The 22,503-nt window shown below is 42.5% G+C and overlaps 2 protein-coding genes across 5 annotated transcripts in view; one reads left to right on the top strand and one right to left on the bottom strand.

The window, feature by feature from the left end:
* Positions 1-12,469, bottom strand: part of cux1b (cut-like homeobox 1b) — a 60,936-nt gene extending 48,467 nt beyond the window's left edge. The window contains exon 1 of one of the 4 annotated variants that reach the window (XM_069148189.1): positions 12,305-12,469. In XM_069148189.1, coding sequence (XP_069004290.1) covers positions 12,305-12,367 — 63 coding nt within the window. In that variant the 5' untranslated portion in view covers positions 12,368-12,469. Of the gene's footprint in view, positions 1-10,568; positions 11,190-12,304 lie in introns of those variants that run through there. The other 3 variants (XM_069148192.1, XM_069148193.1, XM_069148190.1) reach the window with 3 other exon arrangements.
* Positions 12,470-19,016: 6,547 nt separating this feature from the next.
* LOC138196938 (alpha-(1,3)-fucosyltransferase 4-like) lies at positions 19,017-20,393 on the top strand. The gene has a single exon (XM_069147327.1). It carries the CDS (start codon positions 19,017-19,019, stop codon positions 20,193-20,195), a length of 1,179 nt encoding a protein of 392 aa, XP_069003428.1. The 3' UTR covers positions 20,196-20,393.
* Positions 20,394-22,503: the final 2,110 nt, after the last annotated feature.

Raw genomic sequence — 22,503 nt, 5'->3', positions numbered from 1 at the left:
CCAAACACCACGGAACTCAACTGCTCCACATTCAGTGCATGTTTTACACATTCATCTAATGGAGTGCCACCCTTGAATTCAAGCCAAGCGTACGAAGAGACAGACAAAAATACATCCACCTCTTCTCAGTAATATTAACACCATATTAGTCACACTACAGAAGACGCTAATATTTAAAAATATTTATTAGCTTTCCCGTGTTCATTACAAAGCGAGGAGCCATTTACAGCCTCTGTACTTGGCAACATGACACAGATGTTTAACAGATGAAGTTTTCTGTCCTGCCAGTGCAGTCACTAATCTTTCCTTTTATCTCTGGCATGTCTGAGGCTGTTATGTGGTTATGATAGTAAACAGTAAAGGCGTCTGGAGAGATGTCTTATCTGAGATCTACGAGGCCTACCTTTCAAACTCCCCCGCCATCTCCCCTGCGCAGCATTCCACCTCCTATGTGGCTGCCTGTTCTGTATGCCGAACCTACTGCGTGGGGGTGGAGTCGTGGGGTTGCGGCTCAGTCAGGAGCGACAGCCACGCTTGCTACAACGACACGGTACATGATCACAGATCACAGGCACGCCCCCTCAAAACACAGCACAACAGCAGCACAGATAAGAGACTACAATCCAGGCTGCCTGTCTGCCTTCCTACCTTTGACATAGCAGGGTGCACAACTTTAAATGTGCCAGCAGATGCTGTTTTCACAAACCACACACAGGGTTTGAAGACGCAAGTCACATCCTCGTTAATTTCCGTTTTTGCTTTTGCTCTCACCCATTGGCGTGAAAGCCACAAAGTTTTCTTTACCACAAGCTAACAATACAGCTTCATTACAACTGAGGTCTCAACACTTTTTTTCGGTGGGTTTGTGCAACCGTGTGTGCAAGCGTGTTTGTGTGCAGAGCGGTTGGGGGCGAGGGGGGCGGGGTGGGGAGAGGAGGGGGGGGGGGGGGTCAGCTTAACACTCTCCACAGTCTAACAAGACACTTGTGGTCCCTGAGCGTTTTGCTCCTTTTTTTTTTTGAACACAGATCCATATCTACCAACAGCACAGGAGCTGTCAAGACTCACCTCAGTGATGCTGACGCAAGCCTGGATCAAAAACAGTCTTTTTACACCGCAGCTTCGTTTTTATTGATCCATGTTTCTCTGCTGAGAGACTGGTTGTTGTTTTATCTCCCCAACATCCAAGCCTCAACTCTCCTGAAGCTTACTGAGAGCTAGTCATTATTTTGCCTGACCCATTGTCTGACGAGGGGATTCTGAGGCCCGGCCGGAACCTAAATACAAATATAATGAGACTAAGATGGTTTCTGGCATGGAGGAAGTGCAGCTCACTTGGTCTCATTTTGTAGAGTTTGAATTTAGCTGGAGGCCTGTGTCACAAAGGGTGAGTGGTGTGGAGTGTGCAATGGGAGGAGAGGGTTACGGCGATATGCTAGGGTGTAATGCATCGGTGAAAGGGCAAGATTTTTCATCCCTGCGTTTACAGGGTGGAACGGCTAGGATATTGAGATCTGAGATAGGATCAGAGGGTAGTGAGCTGTTTCAGCTACGATAAAGGCCACGCATTACAAACACAGCACTGATAGAGAAGTGAGAGAGAGAGAGAGAACCAGAGAGACACAGACAGAGAGAGGGAGAGAGTATCACACCTCTCATCCCTGAATTAATGCCTCCATTCTGCCAGGAAGCCATTCTGTGCCAGTGAGAGGAGATTGGGGAGGGGATGAGTGCACAGATACGGACTAAAAAATGGAAACTGCGATCATGGAGAGGGGCGATAGGGATTAATCAAGTCTGGAAGAAGAGTGGGGCTCTCCAGGCCCTGCAGCACATATACGAGCCTGGGGACCAAACTTTTTTTTTTTTTTTTTTTTTAGACAACTTACATGGCTGCTGTTAGTTCGTATGTCAATAAATGCACATACAAGCAGCCATCAGTAGATAATGACATAGTCAAAGGTGAAGCCTTGCAATGTAATGCTGCAGACTTCCACGCCATCCAACACACGTGCAAACTCGCCTTTTTGGCCTAGAAAGTCTGTGACCCTTAACAATAGAGCAGTGTTCAAAGTTGCTCTAATTTAGTTAAGATCTGATCTGTTCTCAATTCGTTAGCCTCTTTTATTTGTTGTAATTCACTTAGACTTCCATATAAGGACGACTGGCAGCTTCCTGCTGTTGGCACAGTTACAGGACAGTGAACAAGGTGTGCATCACTCTCATGTGCCTCTGGTACATTAAATCCCTGCTCTGCGTGATGCCCTTTTTCCACATTTTAATTTAGCCTCGTCTATCTGTTGTATCCAGTAATTTTCTAGACGCCTGATGACACATCAGCATGAATTGTGCCATAGCCTATAAAAGCAGCATGGTGATGTCTGAGCATAAATTAAAAGCATACATCCAAATGCCCCATTACATTAGACATGTCTTTATGTCTAGAATATTTAATATGTCCAGACCCTGCTGTCACTCCTTTCTAGCGTGGCCTAGCCTTCTGAAAGAGTTTGACACTCATGGTCTATACGATCAACATCAACAGAACATGTCCTGAGGCTTGGTCTTACTCAGCCTTTATGAGTAAGAGTTTTCTGCTCTGCTTGCACGAATTTTCAGAGGAACAGGCAGAGAAACACAGTGCAAAAGAGAGAATGAGCATAGCTAATCCTTACAGTAATGACAGAATAATTAGCTTGCGTTAGGCTAAGTAATGGGTTGTAATTATATCATTTATTCTGTGTTGAGAGAATGTGATATAAAGCCTGCACAATGAAGCAAGAGGAATTGAGCTCAGTGGGAAGTAGGATGGAGCATGTAAGAGCTCAGGCTCTTTCTATTGATTGATCCAAACATCAAACGAACCACTAGAGTAATGGGGGGAGTGAAGGACAGCTAAAAGCTATTTGGAGCCTTCACTGCATAAAAGACTTGACCTGTTCCACACAGCCTACATATCAAAACCATCAAACAGCAATCAATAGACCAAAGCGGTCAACTCAACAAACCGTCACCCTACTAAAACATCAAACCCCCGGCCCAAGCGTCAGATGATAGGCTACACTCAGCTTATCCATTACCATCAGATAAAGAGGAGATAAAACACAGAGCCTAATCCTTTCATGTGTCGTGACAGCCACTGCAGCCTCCGAGGCATTCCTTCAGTCTGGCTCTCAAATAGTTTTATGGCGGAAGGCAGCCATTCAGTCAGCCAGCCAGCCAGTCAGAGCTGTTCTGGTCTGTTTGTCTTATTTCACAGTTTACACGCTGTTTTATAGGTAGTTATTATGGTCGCCATGGTGATGCCATACGTTTTTATGGTCTTTTGGTCTGAGGGCAGAGAGTGTAATAAACGAAAAAACACACACACATGAAAACAAAGACTCACAAAACACACTCCTGCTGTGGAAAGGTCTCCTGTCCCTCCCTCCCTCCCTCCCTCCCTCCCACCCACCCTCGGTCTTTATCAGTCTCGCCAAATGCCTATCGCTCTACTTTCTGCTTCATGTGAAACATGGATAGGCTAACGTAGATTTGTCCTCTCTCATTCCACATCTGGAGCTGATCAGAGGGCCTCCTGGAAGTTGAGGCCTCTGGGCCTATTAATAACCATACCGCTGAACTCAGGGTCAGACAGCAGTCAGCGGATGAGCCTGTGTCTACTAAACACATAGTCCCTTCCCCCTCTCTCAAGAGGACGACTCTCACTTTTAAAAATGAGATGGCAGCCTACAGAGCTTAGCACTGGACACCCGATTTTATGCCTTTTAACTGGGTCTTACAGAGGCTCATCCAACTCGAGCAGGAGCTCCCAAATTATGCACAAATAGGGAAAGAAAGACTTCGCATGTAGTCATTTGGCTTTAAAATAAAACTGATACACAAGTGTAGAAAAACAGCCCAAACTAACATTTTTGACAATTTTCTCTCTCTTTCTCGTTTTTACCGCCTTCCTTTCCGAGTGTCCAAACAAGTTCAAGTTCAAGGAGGCTAGACCTGTTAAAAGCAAGACAGATGGTATAGTCATCATCCGTTAGCGCTAAAGGTTAGGCCACTCAGACAGTCCAGGTCATACAGAGGGCTTCGGGGTCACACCACCTCTGAACCTTAGCCCCAGTCTGACAGCTGCTCAGGTCAAAGGTCAGGGAGAGGCCAGGGTGCAGTCTGAGGATGCTCAATGCTTTTAACAGATATCGGACATCATTTGTATAAAAAAAAAATGTTAATGTTTTCGTAGACAAAGCCGTGGACCAGCCCGAAGAAAGTTTAAATTAACCATGAAATGATTACTGTACAGTAATCATAGAAGGTTCCTGACAGAAAATAACTATTTAATCTGATGTCCACTACAATTTAAACTAGTATGACAGGCATCGATTTTGGTTCACTGACCTAATTTAGAAAGACTTAAATGATTACGCCTCAGCAACTGAAAATAAACACAAGCAGTAAGTACATCCAGTACCTAAACACTTCTATCAGCAAAGTTTTGCCAACCGACCTCAACTAAAAAGTAAACCAGTGAATACTGTGCTGATTACAGAGAACAATTTCTTAAGCATAACCCACCCCCATCCAACACACACACACACACACACACACACACACACACCTGTGAATACAGGGTAGTTGAATCATCATAATCGGTGGTAGTTTTCTGCTGAGCCCAGCCAGCAGTCTGTGTTATTTTTAGAGGGCTGACACAGAAGCAGGCCGTCCATTTACTCCGTGAGCTGGCAGCAGGACCATCACAGCTCTGGTTGCTTTTAAACTACCAAAATGGGAATGAGCTCAACATAAACACTGCAAAAGGTGTGGACAGTTACAGAAATTAAATTAGCTCAGATTCAGGACCATTACCATGCCATTACTTAAACATTAGGCTCCTTGCAACATAAGGCAGTGTATGAAAATGTCAAACCCACAGACAGTTACTGACTGGCCACTGAACAAAAGCCAGACAGTCAATAAAACGTCTTTGCCTAAACGAATGTCTATAAATTGGTGTTGGCTTGTTAGTAAAACATCCACTATTTCTTCCTTTCATAGCTGAAAATAAAAGAATAAAAAGTATACACAAGAAAACAAGGGGGAAAAAAAACAGACAAACAATCAAATTTTCTCCAAAAATGACACGTATATATAAACATGTTCGGGGAAAGGTTAAATGTTAACTGTTTGAATAAAATGAATCTGGTGGCAAAAGTCCTGGACGGACTGAATGCAAGACAGCACAAAGCAAAAAAAGGAACCAGTAACGCAAAGGAAAATGGAGAAAGAACCTGGGCTAAAGGTTGAGGCCTGCTCCCATCTGATCTGACTGATGGATTGAGCCTTAGGGCCGGCTATGGATCTAGAAACTGAAGCCATGATTGACATTGAAAATTACACAGAGTGAGCTATTAGCAGATACCAAGCCATATCATAATTCAATCCCTACACCATCAAAGTGCACCAATATCATAATTCAATACCAAGAACCATTAGCCTGCAGCACACCAATATCATAATTCAATCCCGAGGCCATCAGCCTTTGCCAATATCATAATTCAATACTTGGACCATTAGGACACACCAATAGGCCTATTAGAATTCAATACCTATGGTCAATGATCTAACGGACACTGATACTGGAGTCATGGGTTGACATGGGATAAGGCCTGCACATAAGGTTTCTCAGACCCTATTTAGCCTAGACACCGTGATAACAGGGAGATAAACAACACTAAAATTAGGTAGGGCAAGTGGTTCACCAATAGCTTGGCTACACCGGACTCTGAGGACCACAGAGTGTTTGCTGCAGAAACAAATTTCGACAGGCTTATTGCTGAGGGACACATTTTAAGGAACAAAATGAAGCACTGCATTAGCGTCAAACTTAGCAGTGCACTAAGCCAAAGTTGTCAAAAATGTTTCGAACACTGGCCTCCAGTGTGTGACCATCTGCAGTTGGTCTAAATTATCACATTGTGGTACCTTGTGGAAACAGGACTGCATTTCGTTTTCTGGTCCGCTGCCTCTGTTTATATTTCCATGTTAACATCTCGTTTAACTCTTCAAAATGCCGTAAATCTCATGCAGGCTGTGCTTGCTGGGTCATCAGAAATCTGCTCCTCAATAGCCAATCAGATGCTTTCTAAAAGCTCAGATTTCCTCGGCTGCTTTAAGTCCCTTTTTCACAAAAGTTGTCATTATTCAAAGTTATTCTCACCGCAGATTTCTTAGGTTTCCACACTTAACTCTAATCCTCATGTACTGCATGTGGAGTGTAAAATGACTGGAGAATGGAAAATATAGTGAAGAATAATGTATTACTGAAAAATACAATTACTTGAATGACTGAACTAATTTGACAACTGACAAACCATTTAAGTCATTTTTTTTAGTAATGCAGAACAGTAATTAGTCCAGCTTCTCCGTTTTTTTCTGCTGATTTTTCTGATTTTCTGCAGTTCTTAGTTTTGTTTTTTTAATCGGAAACTAAACATTTTTTGTATTATTATTATTATTATTGTTCAGAAAAAAAGCTACATAAAGACTTGGCCTTTAGAAAATTGTAACTAGTATTTTGTAAAAAAAAAAAAATCTGACATTTCTTAGACCAAACAATTAGTCAGTCAATCAGGAGGAGGATTTCTTGATTTTTAAAAAGTGAAAATAATCATCCGTAGCAGCCTTAAAGTTGAGGGTGTCATCTTAAATTAAAAAAAACCCTGTTTATTTGTAGGTCACATAAATCTAAAGCAGATACAGCAGGTATATTCTTTAAATACTGTCACACACAACATATTAAACATGACCTCCTTCATGAAGGTTAGATAATTGAAAATGTGTTCAAACAAGTACAACATGTGTGCAAACTGGTGTGACTGGATTATTTTGTTGCACGTATGGATCGAAGCCCACCGCTGATGTGCACATTCTTATTCAACTATGGACAAGAACAGACATTTTTTCCCATGGGAATGCCAAATTTTTTTGTTTACTGAAAACCTTGGGCTTAATATTACAAGATGAACAATAGACTATACAAGATTACATCAGCCCCAGAGGCGCCATTTCAAGTGTACGCTTGATTTTTAAATCAAGTGGGCATCATCCTCAAACTTCCAAGTGGAAACGGCCAATTTATTTCACAGCAGCCTAAAGAGAAGTGTCCGGCCACAGCAGCCCTCGCTCTCTTTACAGCGCAGCACAATAATGGATGCTTCTGTCATGAGATACGGTGAAACTCTATGATGCTGTAGGTGAGAGAGACTCCAAGTGGGTCTGTAAATAATGCCTGCCACTTGAAAATAGGTCTCTGGAAACTGCCCCCTGTGCTCCTGTTGCTGGTTGTTGGGTGGACATTTTGTCTCTGTAGTTTAAGTGCTTTAGTATTATGTAGCAAAAAATGTGAAAGCAATATAAACAAGATTTTTTTGGGGGGGTGATTATGAGTCACATCAAATACACATTTCTGGCATATTTTGAGGTTCAATGAAGTTTTTCCAAACTAAAGAGCTGCAGTGGGATACTTTTACAGGGTGCCAGTTACTGAGTCCAGCTGGTAAAAACACAACACACACTGCAGCCTTAAAAGTTATAACTAAGGTTTTAGATTTTATTTACAGTAGCTGCTAAGGCATAAAAAACTTTTATTCTATACTGGCTGTCAAACCCTAAAAGAAGTTTTTATTGTGTCATTATTTCATTCCAGAAGGCACAAAACAACCATTATCTAAAATTTGGAGGGTGGATGTTAAAGCCAAATAAAGTCAGTTGTTTATAAAAGAATATCACAGGTATGATTTCCAATATATACACTCATGAATTTATTACGGAGGAGGATATTTTTGCTTTAAGCTGCACATTATGTTAGGAAAAAAATTATTAATTATGCTCGATAAGATTTGTGTTTTAGTGACAAAATTTCACACTTTGAAAGAAATATTTTGACAGAATGCTAATAAATGATAATGATTGTTTGCTTCACTTTCTGCCCTCAAATCAGAACAAACAACCTCTTTATGGTACAAGTTTTCAAGTTATCAATAAAAACAAAAACAGCTGTTTTCTTGGGCAAGGGAAAAAAAAGGCTATTCAGTATTACAGCTAGAATTATTATTGACGATTTCTACTGCATACAGGAGGGGAGACAATTGTTTAAGCATGTCATCTTATATTAGTGTTTGCATTTTATATTAACAACTGGACCATCTTAAGTACAGTCGGTTCAAATGAAATGCAGTCACCTTCAATGTTGTCGTGTTGCCTAATCTAAAGTTACAAATTGTGAGCACAAAAACTGCTCTATGTTATATTTTTATCACAACCAGAGGCCTTTCAAAAGCCAATATCTCTGTTTGTCACACACTTTTGCAAAAAGCCTGAATTAAGAGCTGCTGACTCCATCTGTTTAGGTACCTCTATTTTTAGACTCCCGTTAAGTGCTTTGTATCTTTTGTACAAACATCAGATGACACTGGTCCAAATTTCTTTTACCGTTCCAAAGTAAAACTTGTGTAATTGAGAATTCGGATTGCAGCTCTCACAAAGTACAATAGATTTACTTTTTGTGTTAAAGCTCAGACACGCTCAATCTAGAGTAGACTCCTAAAATCAGGGGGAGGGAAAAGAAACTGAGACAGAGAGTGACGTACACTTAATCGCTGAGGAGATGGGGAGTACGGGCCTCTGCTGAGAATTAGCCACTGATAAGGTATATGAGGAGAAGTTTTCAGTTTCCTGAGAGCGGCACGGGGTGCGTGTCCTCCATACATTTACACTGTAACCTCTTAGAAAGTAAGATGACAAAGGCCCGACCGAAGCAGGCCGAGGACAGACCAAAGACCTGACATGCACTCGTCCCTCTCTCTGACTCATGCTTAGTCGCTCACCACCCACCAACACACAGTGAAACCTCAGTCCCAATGCCAGGTTTTGTCACTGGGCAGAGAAGCGGTTGGCTACAGTAAAAGCATGACGTGATGCCCCTTCCTCTGTGCTCCCCCAGCCTGTGCAGCAACAGAGGGGTAAAAATATCCTACCAGGGAGTTCAGACAACCAGCTCATAAATTAACACTAAAACTCACGCAGACAACAGCGAGCCAGTCGCTGAGAGATTTAAACCACTCAGGTTGCCACTGACCACAGCTCTGAGATCAGCTTACAAAAACCTTTTCCTAAATTTACCCATTAGGAGGTGGTGAACAGAACGGGGTCTCGATCCGTTTTCATCCAAGTCACTATTTAGCCGTGCGCTAACATGGTGAACTATTTTTCAAAATGGCTCTAGGGTGCGTTGTTCCAGGAAATGTTATGAGGTGAGATGTAGGCTATTAGGCTTAAATTGGGAATTGTGTACAACAGAATGGTCTGTTCCTAATTTTCCAAAGCTTACACAGGAAATAAAAAGTGTAGGTTTAGGCCCAGCAATTCCCTCACATCTTATTAAGGCTTGCCTGTAATGAAGCGCAATCTCTCATTGCTCTCAAGCAGAAACGCAATGTTCCAGCAAACTGCTTGACTGGGTCAAAAAAAAAAAAAAAAAAAAAAAGGAAAAAAAAAAAAAAAGGAAAAAAGAAAAAACAACAGGAGAGAAGAGTGATGATCCCCTCTAAAGAAACTCAACTCTGTAATGGACGGACAGGGATTACAGACGTTAAAACCTCCTCCATCTGTAATTCACTGTCACCCTGCCATCATCTCTGAATCACTGATCCACTTTGCAAGTGTGCAAGACCTTGCTAAAAGCATCACTGTTGCACCCATTTGTGTTTGTAGTGGTGGTGAGGGAGGGGGGGGGCGGGGGGGGGGGGGCAAGGCATGCAGAGACGACAAGTTAACAGCTCGCTGTGCTGTTTCAAAGCACTCTCTGTCCTGTAACAACCACCTAGCTAGTTTCTCACACAGGGAATGGGACCCACTGATCAAATAGGATTTTAATGAACATCAGCAGTTGGAGCCTGAGGAATAGACGCTATGATGGCTTAAAGCTACTGACATCTAGGTTGGGTTGGATTTTCATCATCAAAAAGAAACATAAAAAGGAAAGAAAACATTCCTTTGCTGGTGCCTCTCGCACAGACCAAACAGGCTGCGAGTGTACAGCGCACACTGTCCATTCGATCACACGGACGAGGCAAACGAGAAAGAAATTGTCTGACAAGCCCATGTGAAGACGACGATCATATCATGCTAACCCCACATTATCCTTAAAAAATGGAGAGGAAAAAAAAAGGTTCTTCTCTGAAGGCTTTCCTCTCAGAGGCTCTCAGTGGGGGGTGGGGGAGTAAATAAGATGTCATCAATAATAGACAGTGAATGTTCTGAGCAGTTCTGCAAGCGCACACACACAGACACACACACACACACACACACACACACACATATACACACACACACACACACACACACACACACACACACACACACACACACACACACACACACACACACACACACACACACCAGCTCCGACTGATTCCTATCCTGCAGACAGGCCTGCCAACCGCCAGCCTTTTTGCACACGCTCAGATTCACTGTCCTGACTAATCGCTTGTGATAGGGGCCTTTGCCATAATTACCCAGGGCCTTATCACAAACTTATGCGATGCATTTTTCATGTCCTGGCTGCTGGCGGTGCCTTCACTGTCCGTGCTGGCAGTCAATCTACGAAAAAAAAGACTTGATCTCAGACAAATTCACACACACCCACCGGTTCAAACAGGGCGAAGTAGGTGAAAGCACTGTAAAGGGCCACAGAAGTGAGAAAGAGAGGAAAAAATATAAAGAGAAAGGGAAGGGAGGGGGAGGGAGAAAACGATGGGGGGGAGGTGGCAGGAAGGGGGTGGGAGATAGATGGTGAGGAAAGACAAGAGAAAGCGGTCTCATTTTTTTTTTTTTTTTTTTTTTTTTTACATAATGCATGAACAAGGGAGCACGAGTAGGAGGACCAAACAGGATCAAATAAATAGGAGAAGTGAAGCCTTGATGATGTGGCGTAAGTGCAACACAAAGCCCGCTGGGAAGACTTGTTCACTGTCCTTTTGTCTACACAGTCATAGGGGCATCATGACCTACATAAAAGTTTAAATCCCAAGCTTGTGCAAAATAATGTATGAACAATTGGGCTAGCCTACATAATGCAATCTTATGTTAATGACCGGGCTACTAATATTCATAAAGTGTGATTTGAAATTCAGCAATGCATGTTAAATGCCACGGGGGGAAAAAAAAAAAAAAAAAAACACAACAGTGCCATTGTCTGCATGTCTTGCGATAGGTCAAAACAGCCTATATTCACACACTGAACAGGCCCCAATATTTCCCTCCTCCCGTGCCGCGGATCTCTCCTCCGTGCACGCCGACATCAGCGGCGTGCGTGAGGCTGGGAGTTCACCACCATCGCAAGGTCAATGATCTATCCGATTTCTGACATTACTGCCTTTTAATTGCATCAACAAACACTGCCCCGTCCTGTCCACTTTCCAACAGACGTGGCAAATGTGTGTAAAAAAAAAAAAAAAAAAAAAAAAAAACCTCACGGTGTGGAGCTGCCGTCGGAGGAGGAGGAGGTGGTGGTGGTGGTGGGGGGGTGAAAGAGGGAGAAAAACGGCCGAGTTGATGAACCGTAATCCCGGAGACGACTTCGATATAAACTGCCTCAGAACCGTTAGCCGTTAAGCTGGCTAATGTTTTCGGCTAAACTTGCCAATGTGACAGTTAAAAACACACAAAAAAAAAAAAACACAAAAATAAAAAAAAATAAAACACAACACGCTGTTGTGTGTCTTGTGTTTGCCCGTCTCAGCGGCTGGTGTCACCAACAGCGCCACCGTATAATGAGTCGCACTTATTTTTATTTATTTATTTATTTTTCTTCTTCTTCTTCTTCTTCTCCCCCTAAATTATCCAACCTTACAGCGGCTAAAGCGTCGGGCTAACTACGGCTACTCGCTCCGGTAAAAGTTGAACAACACGTAATAAAGATCGCCAACCAGAAGCTCTCCTCCGAAGCGCCGCCGTTCGGCTTTTTATTTCGGCGCATCCCGGCGGCGTCGCCCCGGCTCGCCCCGGCTGCGGTGTCCGATCGATGTTGAATTGAACAAAGAGGATCAATTTCTGATCAGCGAGAGAGCCACTTTCATCAATGTGAGGAAGAGGTCTTGAATTCTCTTCCGAAACACCTACGAGGCGGCCGCCGAATAAACAACGGCACACAAAAAAAAAACAAAAAACCGCGGGCCCCCCCTTCCCCGAAAGAGACGAGGCGGCCGCGGCGAGCGGAGACCCGACGATTAAAACGGGAGCTGGAACTGACCTGTAGTTGTTGTAAGTCAAAGCGCTTCCAATATTGAAACATCGATCCTGCATTGGCCGCCATCTTGAGACATATTGAGACAGGAATGAGATGCTGATAGAGAGCGCGGGGGTTGGAGTTCAGTGGAGAGGACCGGGTCGGCCGCAACACCCGGACCGGATCGCAGCCGCCGCCCGCCCCGGGAGCAGCCGCCGCACGGAACGGAGTCACCCAGCAGCAGTGTCGCCTTAATAACGCCATTATAATTGCTTAAATAGCATTCTATCAACATTCAGATATTACAGGTAAACAACCGAACTGGCGTTGAATTACTCTTTATTTTATGATGCCGAAATTACAGGAAATGGGGAGAGACGTGTGTTTGGCGTGGTAGTTTTTGTTTGATCTCCACGTGTTATTGAGAGCAAAAGATCATACAGAAATAATGCCAGAAGGCTACTTGGAAGCCATATCCAAAAAGGAAACCAATCCCTCAGGGGGAGCATTCAGGATCAATGTTTCCTCTGAAGATCATGTAGACCCACAGCTAATCATTTATTACATCAATAATCGTTGCGAATTCATTGTGACAGTGGGATTTAGAAATAAAAAGCCAACTGTTAATGAGTGATTTTTCCTTATGCACCTTAGCTAAAAGTAATTCTGCTGTTGACACTGCTCATTTACACCCGTTACTTTTTTTTGATGCAACTACCTGAGCTGCAATAATATACCGATTGCTTGATCAATAGAAAATGTATCTCCAACTATTTTGGTAATCCTTTAATCATTTTATGTCCTTTTTTAATGAAGAAAATGCTAAAAAAAAAAAAAAAATGCCTGATCTCTTACAGCAAATATTATTTTGCTGGTTCTTTGTCCTTCGTGACGATAAACTAAACATCTTTTGTTTGTGGACTGTTAGTCGGAACAAAACAAAAGATTTTAGGTTGCACTTTGGGCCTTAAGAAACACTGACATTTTTCACTATCTTCTGACACTTAAGAGACCACTCAACTGATCAATTCATTGACAAAACAATCAATAGATGAATCGATAGTGAAATTAATTGTTAGTACCAGCCACCACACTGAACAAAAAAAATAAAACATTAATTTGAGTTATTAATACAACATATTTTGTGTGTTGTTTTTTTCTAGTGACCGTCATTAAAGGCTTTTTGCACATGCTCCATCCATTCAACTGCAAAAAATAAGGTTTTGTCTAAATTTAAACATAATTCGATTAATTGTTGAAAATAGAATCCAGGATAAAGTCTTTTATTAAAATAATTTTTCAAACAAAACATTCAACTTGAATCAGTCGTAGAAAAAAAAAAATCCTCAATGATTACAGTTACTGCTTTGTACATGTAGGGTTTGGTTGTTGTTTTTTGTGATTAAAAGGATGAATGTAATGTATACAAACCCATCTTATGCAATAAACCATGGTTGGAGGCCCTGCTGAACTTGGCCATTGAAGAATTGGTAAAAGATGGAGTGGAGTTGGCACAAGATATGTCCAAGTTCATGATTTTATCTGTTTATAATAATATGATTAAGACCCTAAGCTTGATGTTTCTGTTTGAGGTAAGCAAATATCAATCTGATTAATTAATGAAATAAGCTCGTTGCTTTGTTAATGCAGTCGTGTCACTGCTGCAGCAGGCAGCCCAGTGGTCAGAGTGTCACTGTGCATACATATCCTTTGTTGAAGTGACCTTGAGCAATGCACTGAACCCAGGCTGCTCCTGAGGCGTCACTCCTGCTGACCATGTCCTCTGACCCTCTCAGTGTGTGGAGGTGCCTCAGAGGGATATGCAAAGAATTTCTAATTACACTGCATGTATGGTGAGCCCTAAATTCTTGTGTCAAACTGTACCGTCTCATTCACCTTAAAACACATCACGCCTCAGCTTCTGCCTCCAATTGCTCTGCACACCAAACCAGAGCCGAGCTGCTAAGGTTTATCAGGGTGACACATCTGCTGTGCTCATTTTTAGCACTTTGTGGCTTCCCAAATTTGACTTGTTGAGAGTGTCATGAGGTCTGACTCTGGAAAATTCACGCCTGCACTCACACTTTGGAGTGTTTTTTTTTGTGTTTTTTTTCTAGAACGCTGTAATAGAAATATTTTATCGCATTTCTTTTCACCTTCCAATCATTTTCATTTCTTCACAGCCAATGCACTTCAATTGCATCCACTAAAAATAACAGGAGAATTTGCCATGGATAATCACGCCTCTTTCACCGCATTCATGTGGACACAAAGGTGGGCATTTTTGTGCTTTGGATTAGATCAACTTTCAGGCCATTACTTGATTTGATTTGAAACTGTTTGTGTCTCCATCTTCCTACAGTATGAATGGCACACAGTGCTCAACTGATATGTCGCCGAAATAGCTTTGCCTTATTTTATACTTCATTTCTAGACTTAATACAGTGAATTAAAGGCTGGCTTCAGTTTTCTCATCCTACCCAGTCACATGCTTTTCATAAAATACACTGAATCACACTCAGGCTTTAGTCACACTGTATATAAGAAGTCAATGCTGCTGCTTTAATTTAATCACTAGCAGTATGATTTACATTATAACTCAAAGTCTTTTTAAGGAGTATAAGTATCTGCACTATAGGACACAAGGAATACTGTTAGATGCATTTACTTTTTTGACAAAATACTGCGATGAATCCTGTGTTTAATCCTCTCATTCCTTTTCCTTTGTTAATCGGTGCTTCCTTGGCCTGGCCTCTCTGACTTGTGATGCGACCTATCATTAAACCAAACCAGAAATACAGGTCTGAGATAATCTGTACAAGCTTAGTCGCTTTGCAATGTACTCATTGTGCTGTATTTGTATGGTTATCTCTTACCATCACACAAAGAAAGCACACCATATGCCACTGATATTAATAAGAATAGTAAAACAGACAAGAAAGGTTTTCAACAATATTTCTAAATCTATAAGAGTGTGAAAGTAACTATGAAACGTAGGTTTGTGTTTGGAAATGTTTCATGATTATTTCATATTGTTGATGTATACTTTTTTTTTTACTTTGGATAGGATGAGGACTGTTTCAGATATTGCTAGGTGAGTTGCTTTGTGTATCAGTGACGCATACAATGCCCAACCCACAAAACACCAAAAATACTGTTGCAGAGGTGAAGCATTTTTCAGCAAGAACTTCCCTGCAAACAAAGAACTTTGTCATCCGAGACTCTAAAACAGCTAAACATTTTACAATTATCAATCCAAAATCATCAAAAATCAAAAACATTTTATAAAAAGGGTAGTCTGTAAATCAAGACGAATCTGTCTCTTCTAAAGCACATGAAGTACTTTCTCTTTAGGAAGACCATTAAACCGGACTGCTTCTGTAGCTTACCTGAGCGTAACTGTGTACGCAGAGATCTTTGACTTTTAGTTCAATTCTGCTTTACATAAATATGAATCATTGCATGTTTTGATGCAAAATTCACTATAAATATAATTTAATTTGATAAGAAAGTTTTTCTTGCAAAGTGTTCTCTGAAAGTCTACAAGCCGTGAACATTAGTCGGTTGAATCTGCACATCCAGACGCTCTTTTCAGTCTCTGTATTTCAACACACAGTATCTCCATGAGGATTTGACTGAAGCTTCACTAGGCTCTGGATTACTTTGAAGCAGTAGGGGGTACAGAGTCTAAGTCAGAACAAGTAACAGTCAGAGTTATCAATCTGCCTACAAATTACCACGTTCCTGCTACAGAGGTTCATGCATGTTTTCCATGAATAACTTGAGAGTTTTTTTTTTTTTTTTTTTTTTTTTTTATCCTAACCTGACTTTTTATTACACTCTATGGTAAAATTACAGAGAGGGGAAAAAAACTACATAAATTGTTCATGACAAGGACAGCAGAAGGAACATGTTGGGGCCTGGAGGTTTAGCCTCATCAGTTCGTGTACATTTGGTTAAAGTTTAAATATAGAGAAATAAACACACATTCTTTGTGTCATTGCCATTATACAACTAGATCTTATACCCTGACAGAGCTACAGGGTACAAAATAAAACAGCCTTTCTGTCCTTTAGCTTTCCCACTTTTCTCTGTTTGTGTCCTTTTTCCTCCTGCTCATTGACTCTGCCTGTAAGGTGCTTTTAGCGGGCCTTGTGTGGCCGGGTTAGAGATGGATGTGTGGCCCTTGGGAGCTGCAGGCAGAGTGCAACACTGATCATGTCAGACAGGCTGGGGAGGCTGCATAAGATCATCATCACCCAGCAGTGAAGTGAATCGCCGCAGTGGCACTTTCACACAACCTCTGACCTGCGGGGTAACCTCCGAGGTCATGATCAAGGTCAGGGGTCAGCAAGGGCCTCAGTGATCAGGGCAATCGAAGGCCCCTCCTGCCGCTTCCACTTTTTTTTTTTTTCTCGCTTCTTGCCCCTCCTCTTTTTTTTCCTCTCTCTGTTCTTCTATCTGTTTCTTGGGACCAATTGAGACAACCCGTCCCCTGGGAGCACAAAAAGGAAAGCAAGAGAAAATCAATAGGGAAGATGAGTGAAGACCTGGAGGTCCCATCAAAAACTGAATGCTTCTCTGTGTGCTGGTATGATTCACACATCCACAAAAAAACATACAAGTGGTATCACTTTTGAGGAACAGGAAGTCAGCAGTAAATACAGGTCTGGAGAATGCAAAACTGGAAAGGTTTTAGTGTCGTCCGGGGTCAATAACAAGTAACTTGACAGGCCCTTGTGTCTTTTTTTTCCTCTTTTTATCTGCACTGCATAAATACACACATGTGGTTAGCTGCTGTAGTGATGTTAAAATTCAGGAAGATGCAATATTGATTCCTCCATGAGATTCGAGGTCTGCAACAACAAGTGAAAGAGCAGGATGGCAGATTTGTCCTATTCTGGCAAGAGAGATGAGGAAACAAGACACAAATGCCACGCTTTGTTTATCATCCAGGCTGCAATTGTAGCTGTGCAAAATGCCATCATATCGGCAATCAGTTCAACTTTAATTATAGTATGCCTACATTTCCAGCAACATTTGCAGGGTTTTGTGTCTCATAAAAGGATTCAAATAAATACAACTGAAGATAAAACAAACTCATTCCTGCGTATCATCTCCTGAACTCAGGAACCTCTGCTATTTTTTTTTTGAGAAGGAACATACATGTGTTTATAATGTTGAGCCTCACCAAGTCTACATAACTTATGAGACTGCTGTACTTCTTCCCAACACAAGATAACCCCAGGCAGGACATTAAATGATCGTCTGAAAATAGAACTGTTCAGATGAAAGGGAGGATAAATAATGCAGAAAGAATACAAAACCTCTTATGGGGATAACTAGTCACACACACATGCACGCACACAGACATCCTTTTTTTTTTTTTCCTGCACGGTGAAGAAAAGTGAATGGATGTAACAGGAAGGAGGAGGACCCAGTGGAGACACACATGCTTCTCGCTTCATCTCCTCCCACTCCTCCTTGTCTGCCATTTTTTTCCGCTCACATTCAGACTTCATGACATACTCTGTGTCTGTGGGGAGCAATAATGTTGTCCCAGTCACGGCGTGTTTTTCCTGCCCACCAGAGCTCAGACACAACACACAGTGCAGGATTTCCAACCCAGCAGCCTCATCATTTTTTCATGAGTTTTGATCAGAATACATTCTTATAACAACAACAACCTGGCCGGTTGATCTTCCTACACAGAGAGTAATGTGTCACTATCTGAAGGACTGCGTTCTTTTTTTTTTATTCCTCTTTGTTTGGGTTAGATCACCAAATTAAAACTGTGAGTCATTTATTAACATTTCTGGTTAGAGGGTGCTGCAATGCTGGGTCATATCTAATAAATAAAACATTTCAGACAAACCTTTTCAAAGCTGCGCTGCTGCATACCTAATTTTCAGCTGAAATGTTTATTCATTTGGCAAATTAAACTTGCATGTTGTGAGAAAAATCCCACTGCACTGAACAAACTGCATAGGACACTACACAGGGAAGCTTTCTGCTTGTGTAAGGGAGACACCTGGTGGTGAATGTAACATGTAGCGTTTTACATGTCCATTCGTGCAGGGCAGAGGGGCACCCAACACGGTTATTGACAAGTACAAAAGTTTTCATTAATCCCATTAAATCTGAGACATTATTTGATAATTATTGAATGCCAGTTCAATGGCTGTAATCCAAAATTAGGCTAAAGAAAGCTATGACACACCTGATTTGAGCCCAGGCCTCTATGCTTTGTACAAACACTTAATAAAAACTTACTCTGTAAAAAAAAAAAAAAAAAGGACATTTGCTAATTTCATCAGCAGGACGCCGCGCCCCGGGTCGAGTGTTTACCCAACCTAAAAGTGGTCGGGAGGCCCTCCGACAGTCAACAGGCCTCACAAAAGGCCCATTCAGCGCGTAACTGGAACCGAGACCAACGCTGCCACGTCAAAATGTTTGAGTATACAGCACTGGTGCAACTGTTTTTCACTTTATTTGGACCAAGAAGACAGCGCGAAATTACGCTCAGAGCAGGGCAGGTGAGACAGGGGACAACAGTGCTAAAAACAAACAAAAAAGATCGTTGGAGGCTTTTTGCAGGTTTTATTGTCAGATAATCTGATCTGGCATTAGTCTGCACTTTAAACCGGAAACTACCGTGATTTTTAAAGTAGGGCATTTGGGTGTGTCAAATGGCTGAAATAGAAGTTTGAGGAAAGCTGCAGGGTGAAGGGTGTAAATGGGAGCTGTGGCTCACTGGAGACCAGCGGGCCGCTCCACAGTCACAGCTCAGAGAGCAGACAGGCGCTCAGCTTTGTCCCGGCGGGAAACATGTGGCGTCCATGTTCTCAAACGGATCTGTTCCTCTGTGTGCTTGGCTACCGTCGGATTTGTGTTACTCCTGGGAGTCTGCCTCCTCTACCTACCGGACCCGCTTACGCTGGAACCTTTTGTCTCTCTCTCGGAGGAGGACAGCGCAGTGACGCTCCTGATATGGACGCATCCTTTCGGTCGCCGTCGCAAACTTCCGGACTGCTGGGAGCTGTTTCGTATCAACGGGTGCACGCTCACGGACGACGCGCACGCGTACATCCAGGCGGACGCCGTGATCATCCACCACCGGGAGATCGCCACCGGCACCGCCGACCTGCCGCCGGAACCGCGGCCGCGCGCGCAAAAGTGGATATGGATGAACTACGAGTCCCCCGCGCACACATCCAGACTGTGGCGTTTTGAGGGTGTTTTCAACCTCACGATGAGCTACCGCACAGACTCGAACATTTTCCTGCCGTACGGATATCTGGTCCCCCGTGCACGCACAGCCAGAGGTCTCAAGAGCAACTTGAAGCACCGGCTTCACGGACCCTCCCACTCAGACCTCCTCCGGCCCCGCCTCGCGGCCTGGGTCATCAGCAACTGGTCGGAGTCCCACGCACGCGTGGCTCTCTACTACCAGCTCAGGCGGTTCATCCGGATTGATGTGTTCGGACGCGCGGGTCGACCTTTGCCGCAGGGCAGTGACAGCGTGGTGCAGCTGGTCAGACGGTACCTGTTCTACCTGGCGCTGGAGAACTCGCAGCACACCGACTACATCACGGAGAAGCTGTGGAACGCAGTGCTGGCAGGCGCTGTCCCAGTGGTCCTGGGTCCATCCAGGCAGAATTACGAGCGCTTCCTGCCTCCCGAGGCCTTCATCCACGTGAATGACTTCCCCACGGTGAAAGAGCTGGCCCGGTACCTGCTATTGCTGAAGCGAAACCCGGCCAGGATGAGGCGGCACCTGGACTGGAGGGGGAGCTACGTCTTACACCAGCCGGCCTTCTGGAGTGAACACTACTGTACTGCCTGCAGGGCGGTGAGGAGGACAAGAGGCGAGACTGATGTGGTCAAAGACCTGTCAGGCTGGTTTTACTCGTGAAAGCACCGGTGACATCTCCAGCACACTGTGACAGTGAGAGAGAGGAAAAGACACCTTCGCTGCCTTTCCGCTGCTTTCAAAAGTTTACAAATGAGAATCATCTTTTGGAACTGTGCATTATATATTTAATTTATTTGGTTTGCGATGGCTGAAAATGGGATGGCTGAAATAAAATACATTTTGATTTTGTCTGAGTGATTCTGTTCACATGTTTGATTACTAGACCACCACAGGGTAAACATAGCCTATTTTCAAAAGTTTTTATATGAACTCTCCTCTCACCTCTTATCTGAGGTGGTATAGCATCAACTCTCTAGAATCCCTGGGTCTGATCTGCTGTTAGCTTAATGCCATACATGGGTAGTGCTCATGTTATGGCAGGCCACACGTCCCTAAAATAGCACTCCATGCCCTCGCTTTGTGTCTGCACATCATTGACTGGTTGATTGCAACACTGTTCCTGGTCATAACTGAATGATTTTAAAGGTTGTCGGCCCCAAAGCTATTTATAGAGCAGCTCATACTTCAAGCACGACTTGTTAGAATAAGATAGTACTAATATACAAATCTTTATTGCTTAATTTACGCAGATATACTCATTTCATTGATGATTTTACTCTTTTACTGTTTGTTAGCTTTGGCTATAAGGCAGAAAAAAAATGAAAATGAGGGAGGAGGAGGTGAACGTGTGCGTCAGGAGTCACTTGATAGTAGTCAAGAAGCTGTGATTTGGATCATTGAAATTTACACCTCTGTCTCAGAGCCCTAACACAAATGCTGATAAAAAAAACAACAAATGTGTGAATGTGTATATCTGTGTGTCTGCGTGTTTCACACTTTACACAAATGAGACATTTCCTGCAGCACGAAGGCTGATGCCTCAACAGCTGCTCAAACCACTGACGTCTATCAGTAATAATGGTTGAAAAGCTAGACTGCTCATCCTCGTCTTAATCCCATTTATGTAAGCATATTACCAAGAGTAAAGTCATATCCACTCCCTATGCTTTCAAATATAGATCCAGTAAATGCCCCGCCTTCATCTCCTTCAAGCTTTTTGGACGTGGTCTCGTTCAAAAGTGTTCTCCAACAAGCACATTATACCTTTCCACTGAGTGGGAAAATTACAGTCTCTATTGTCTGGACAGAACTGGTGCAAGACGTGTTGACCTATATAATATAAAGATAGGGCACTCCTCTTAATATCCCTCAAGAGCTCATTTGATCACCATGAAGACTAAAGGTATATCCATGCAAAGCTAACAGGCTGAACAGGATACCTGGCATGTTTATTGCAATAACTTCCATACAAATATTATCCCACCTCTGCTGGTTTGGCTGAATGGAGACACAATTGGCTTCCTCTGTCAATGGACATGTTCTGTAACAGGTTCCCAAAATGGCAAAAAAAAAAAAAAAGAAGGAGACTCTAATGTCGTGTGCGTTTGAGCCGAACCCAAAAGATACGCAGGGACAGAGACTGTGTGCGTACAGTACAGATGTGCTGATGTAAGGCTCGCTTCCTCTTGATATGTGGGACTTCAGTGCCTCCTCTGGCAACCTGTGTCCTCTGCTGTCCTTTGCTTGCAGACTTACAAAAACATGAACCAGAACAGAGAAAAAAAAAAAAATCACTGATAAGAACCATCAATTTTAATTTGCCATCAAAAACACAGATTTGGAAAACAGCCATTAGAGGAAAATGTCTGTTTTGAAAATATTGTCAATTTAGTAGAAGAAATGTAGTGTTTCATTTCTGTTTTTGCAATTTTACTGATTCATTTTTGTATTTAAATTTTTATGTGTGCCAGACAAATGGATATTAATCATGGTAAGGTTTTTTTTTTTTTTTTTTTTACCTTTTTTCTCTTATAAAACAGAAAGGCTTTGACTGGGAACCCCGATCTAAAATTATTATAATCAAACTAATACTTGATAATATATTCAGTCAAGCCTTTCAGTGTGAAGTTCAAGGTTTGATTTGCTTTTATTGTCTCCCAAAGGAATTTGATCTTTTTAGATTAAAGGATTTGCTTTATAAAAGCAGGCACGTGACAAAACACACTCAACTATAGTTCTATGTGTGCAGCAATGTTTTCAGTTTTTGTACTTGGCATCAAAACATTTAATTTTAGAATAGTGTCCTCATAAAACTGAGTCAGTGTAGTGTGCACCCATGTCTGTACAAATGAACAGCTGTTATTTGCAGCTTCACCTGTGTTTTGTCAGGAGGTGACCCTGAGCAGAGGATTCTCAACGTTTTCAAGGTCTCTGACCCAGAAGAAACAAGAGTCCTCGAGAGCGAGCG

Source organism: Embiotoca jacksoni, unplaced genomic scaffold (genome assembly GCF_022577435.1).
Source record: "Embiotoca jacksoni isolate LCO1_2020_lvr unplaced genomic scaffold, fEmbJac1.0.p SCAF_14, whole genome shotgun sequence".
Lineage (NCBI taxonomy): Eukaryota > Metazoa > Chordata > Actinopteri > Embiotocidae > Embiotoca > Embiotoca jacksoni.
The sequence above is the reverse complement of the archived record's forward strand: the minus strand, read 5'-3'. Positions and strand labels throughout refer to the sequence as shown.

Excerpts from the sequence above, each read along its gene's own strand:
- LOC138196938 (XM_069147327.1), top strand. The coding sequence starts at position 19,017 with ATGGGAGCTGTGGCTCACTGGAGACCAGCGGGCCGCTCCACAGTCACA.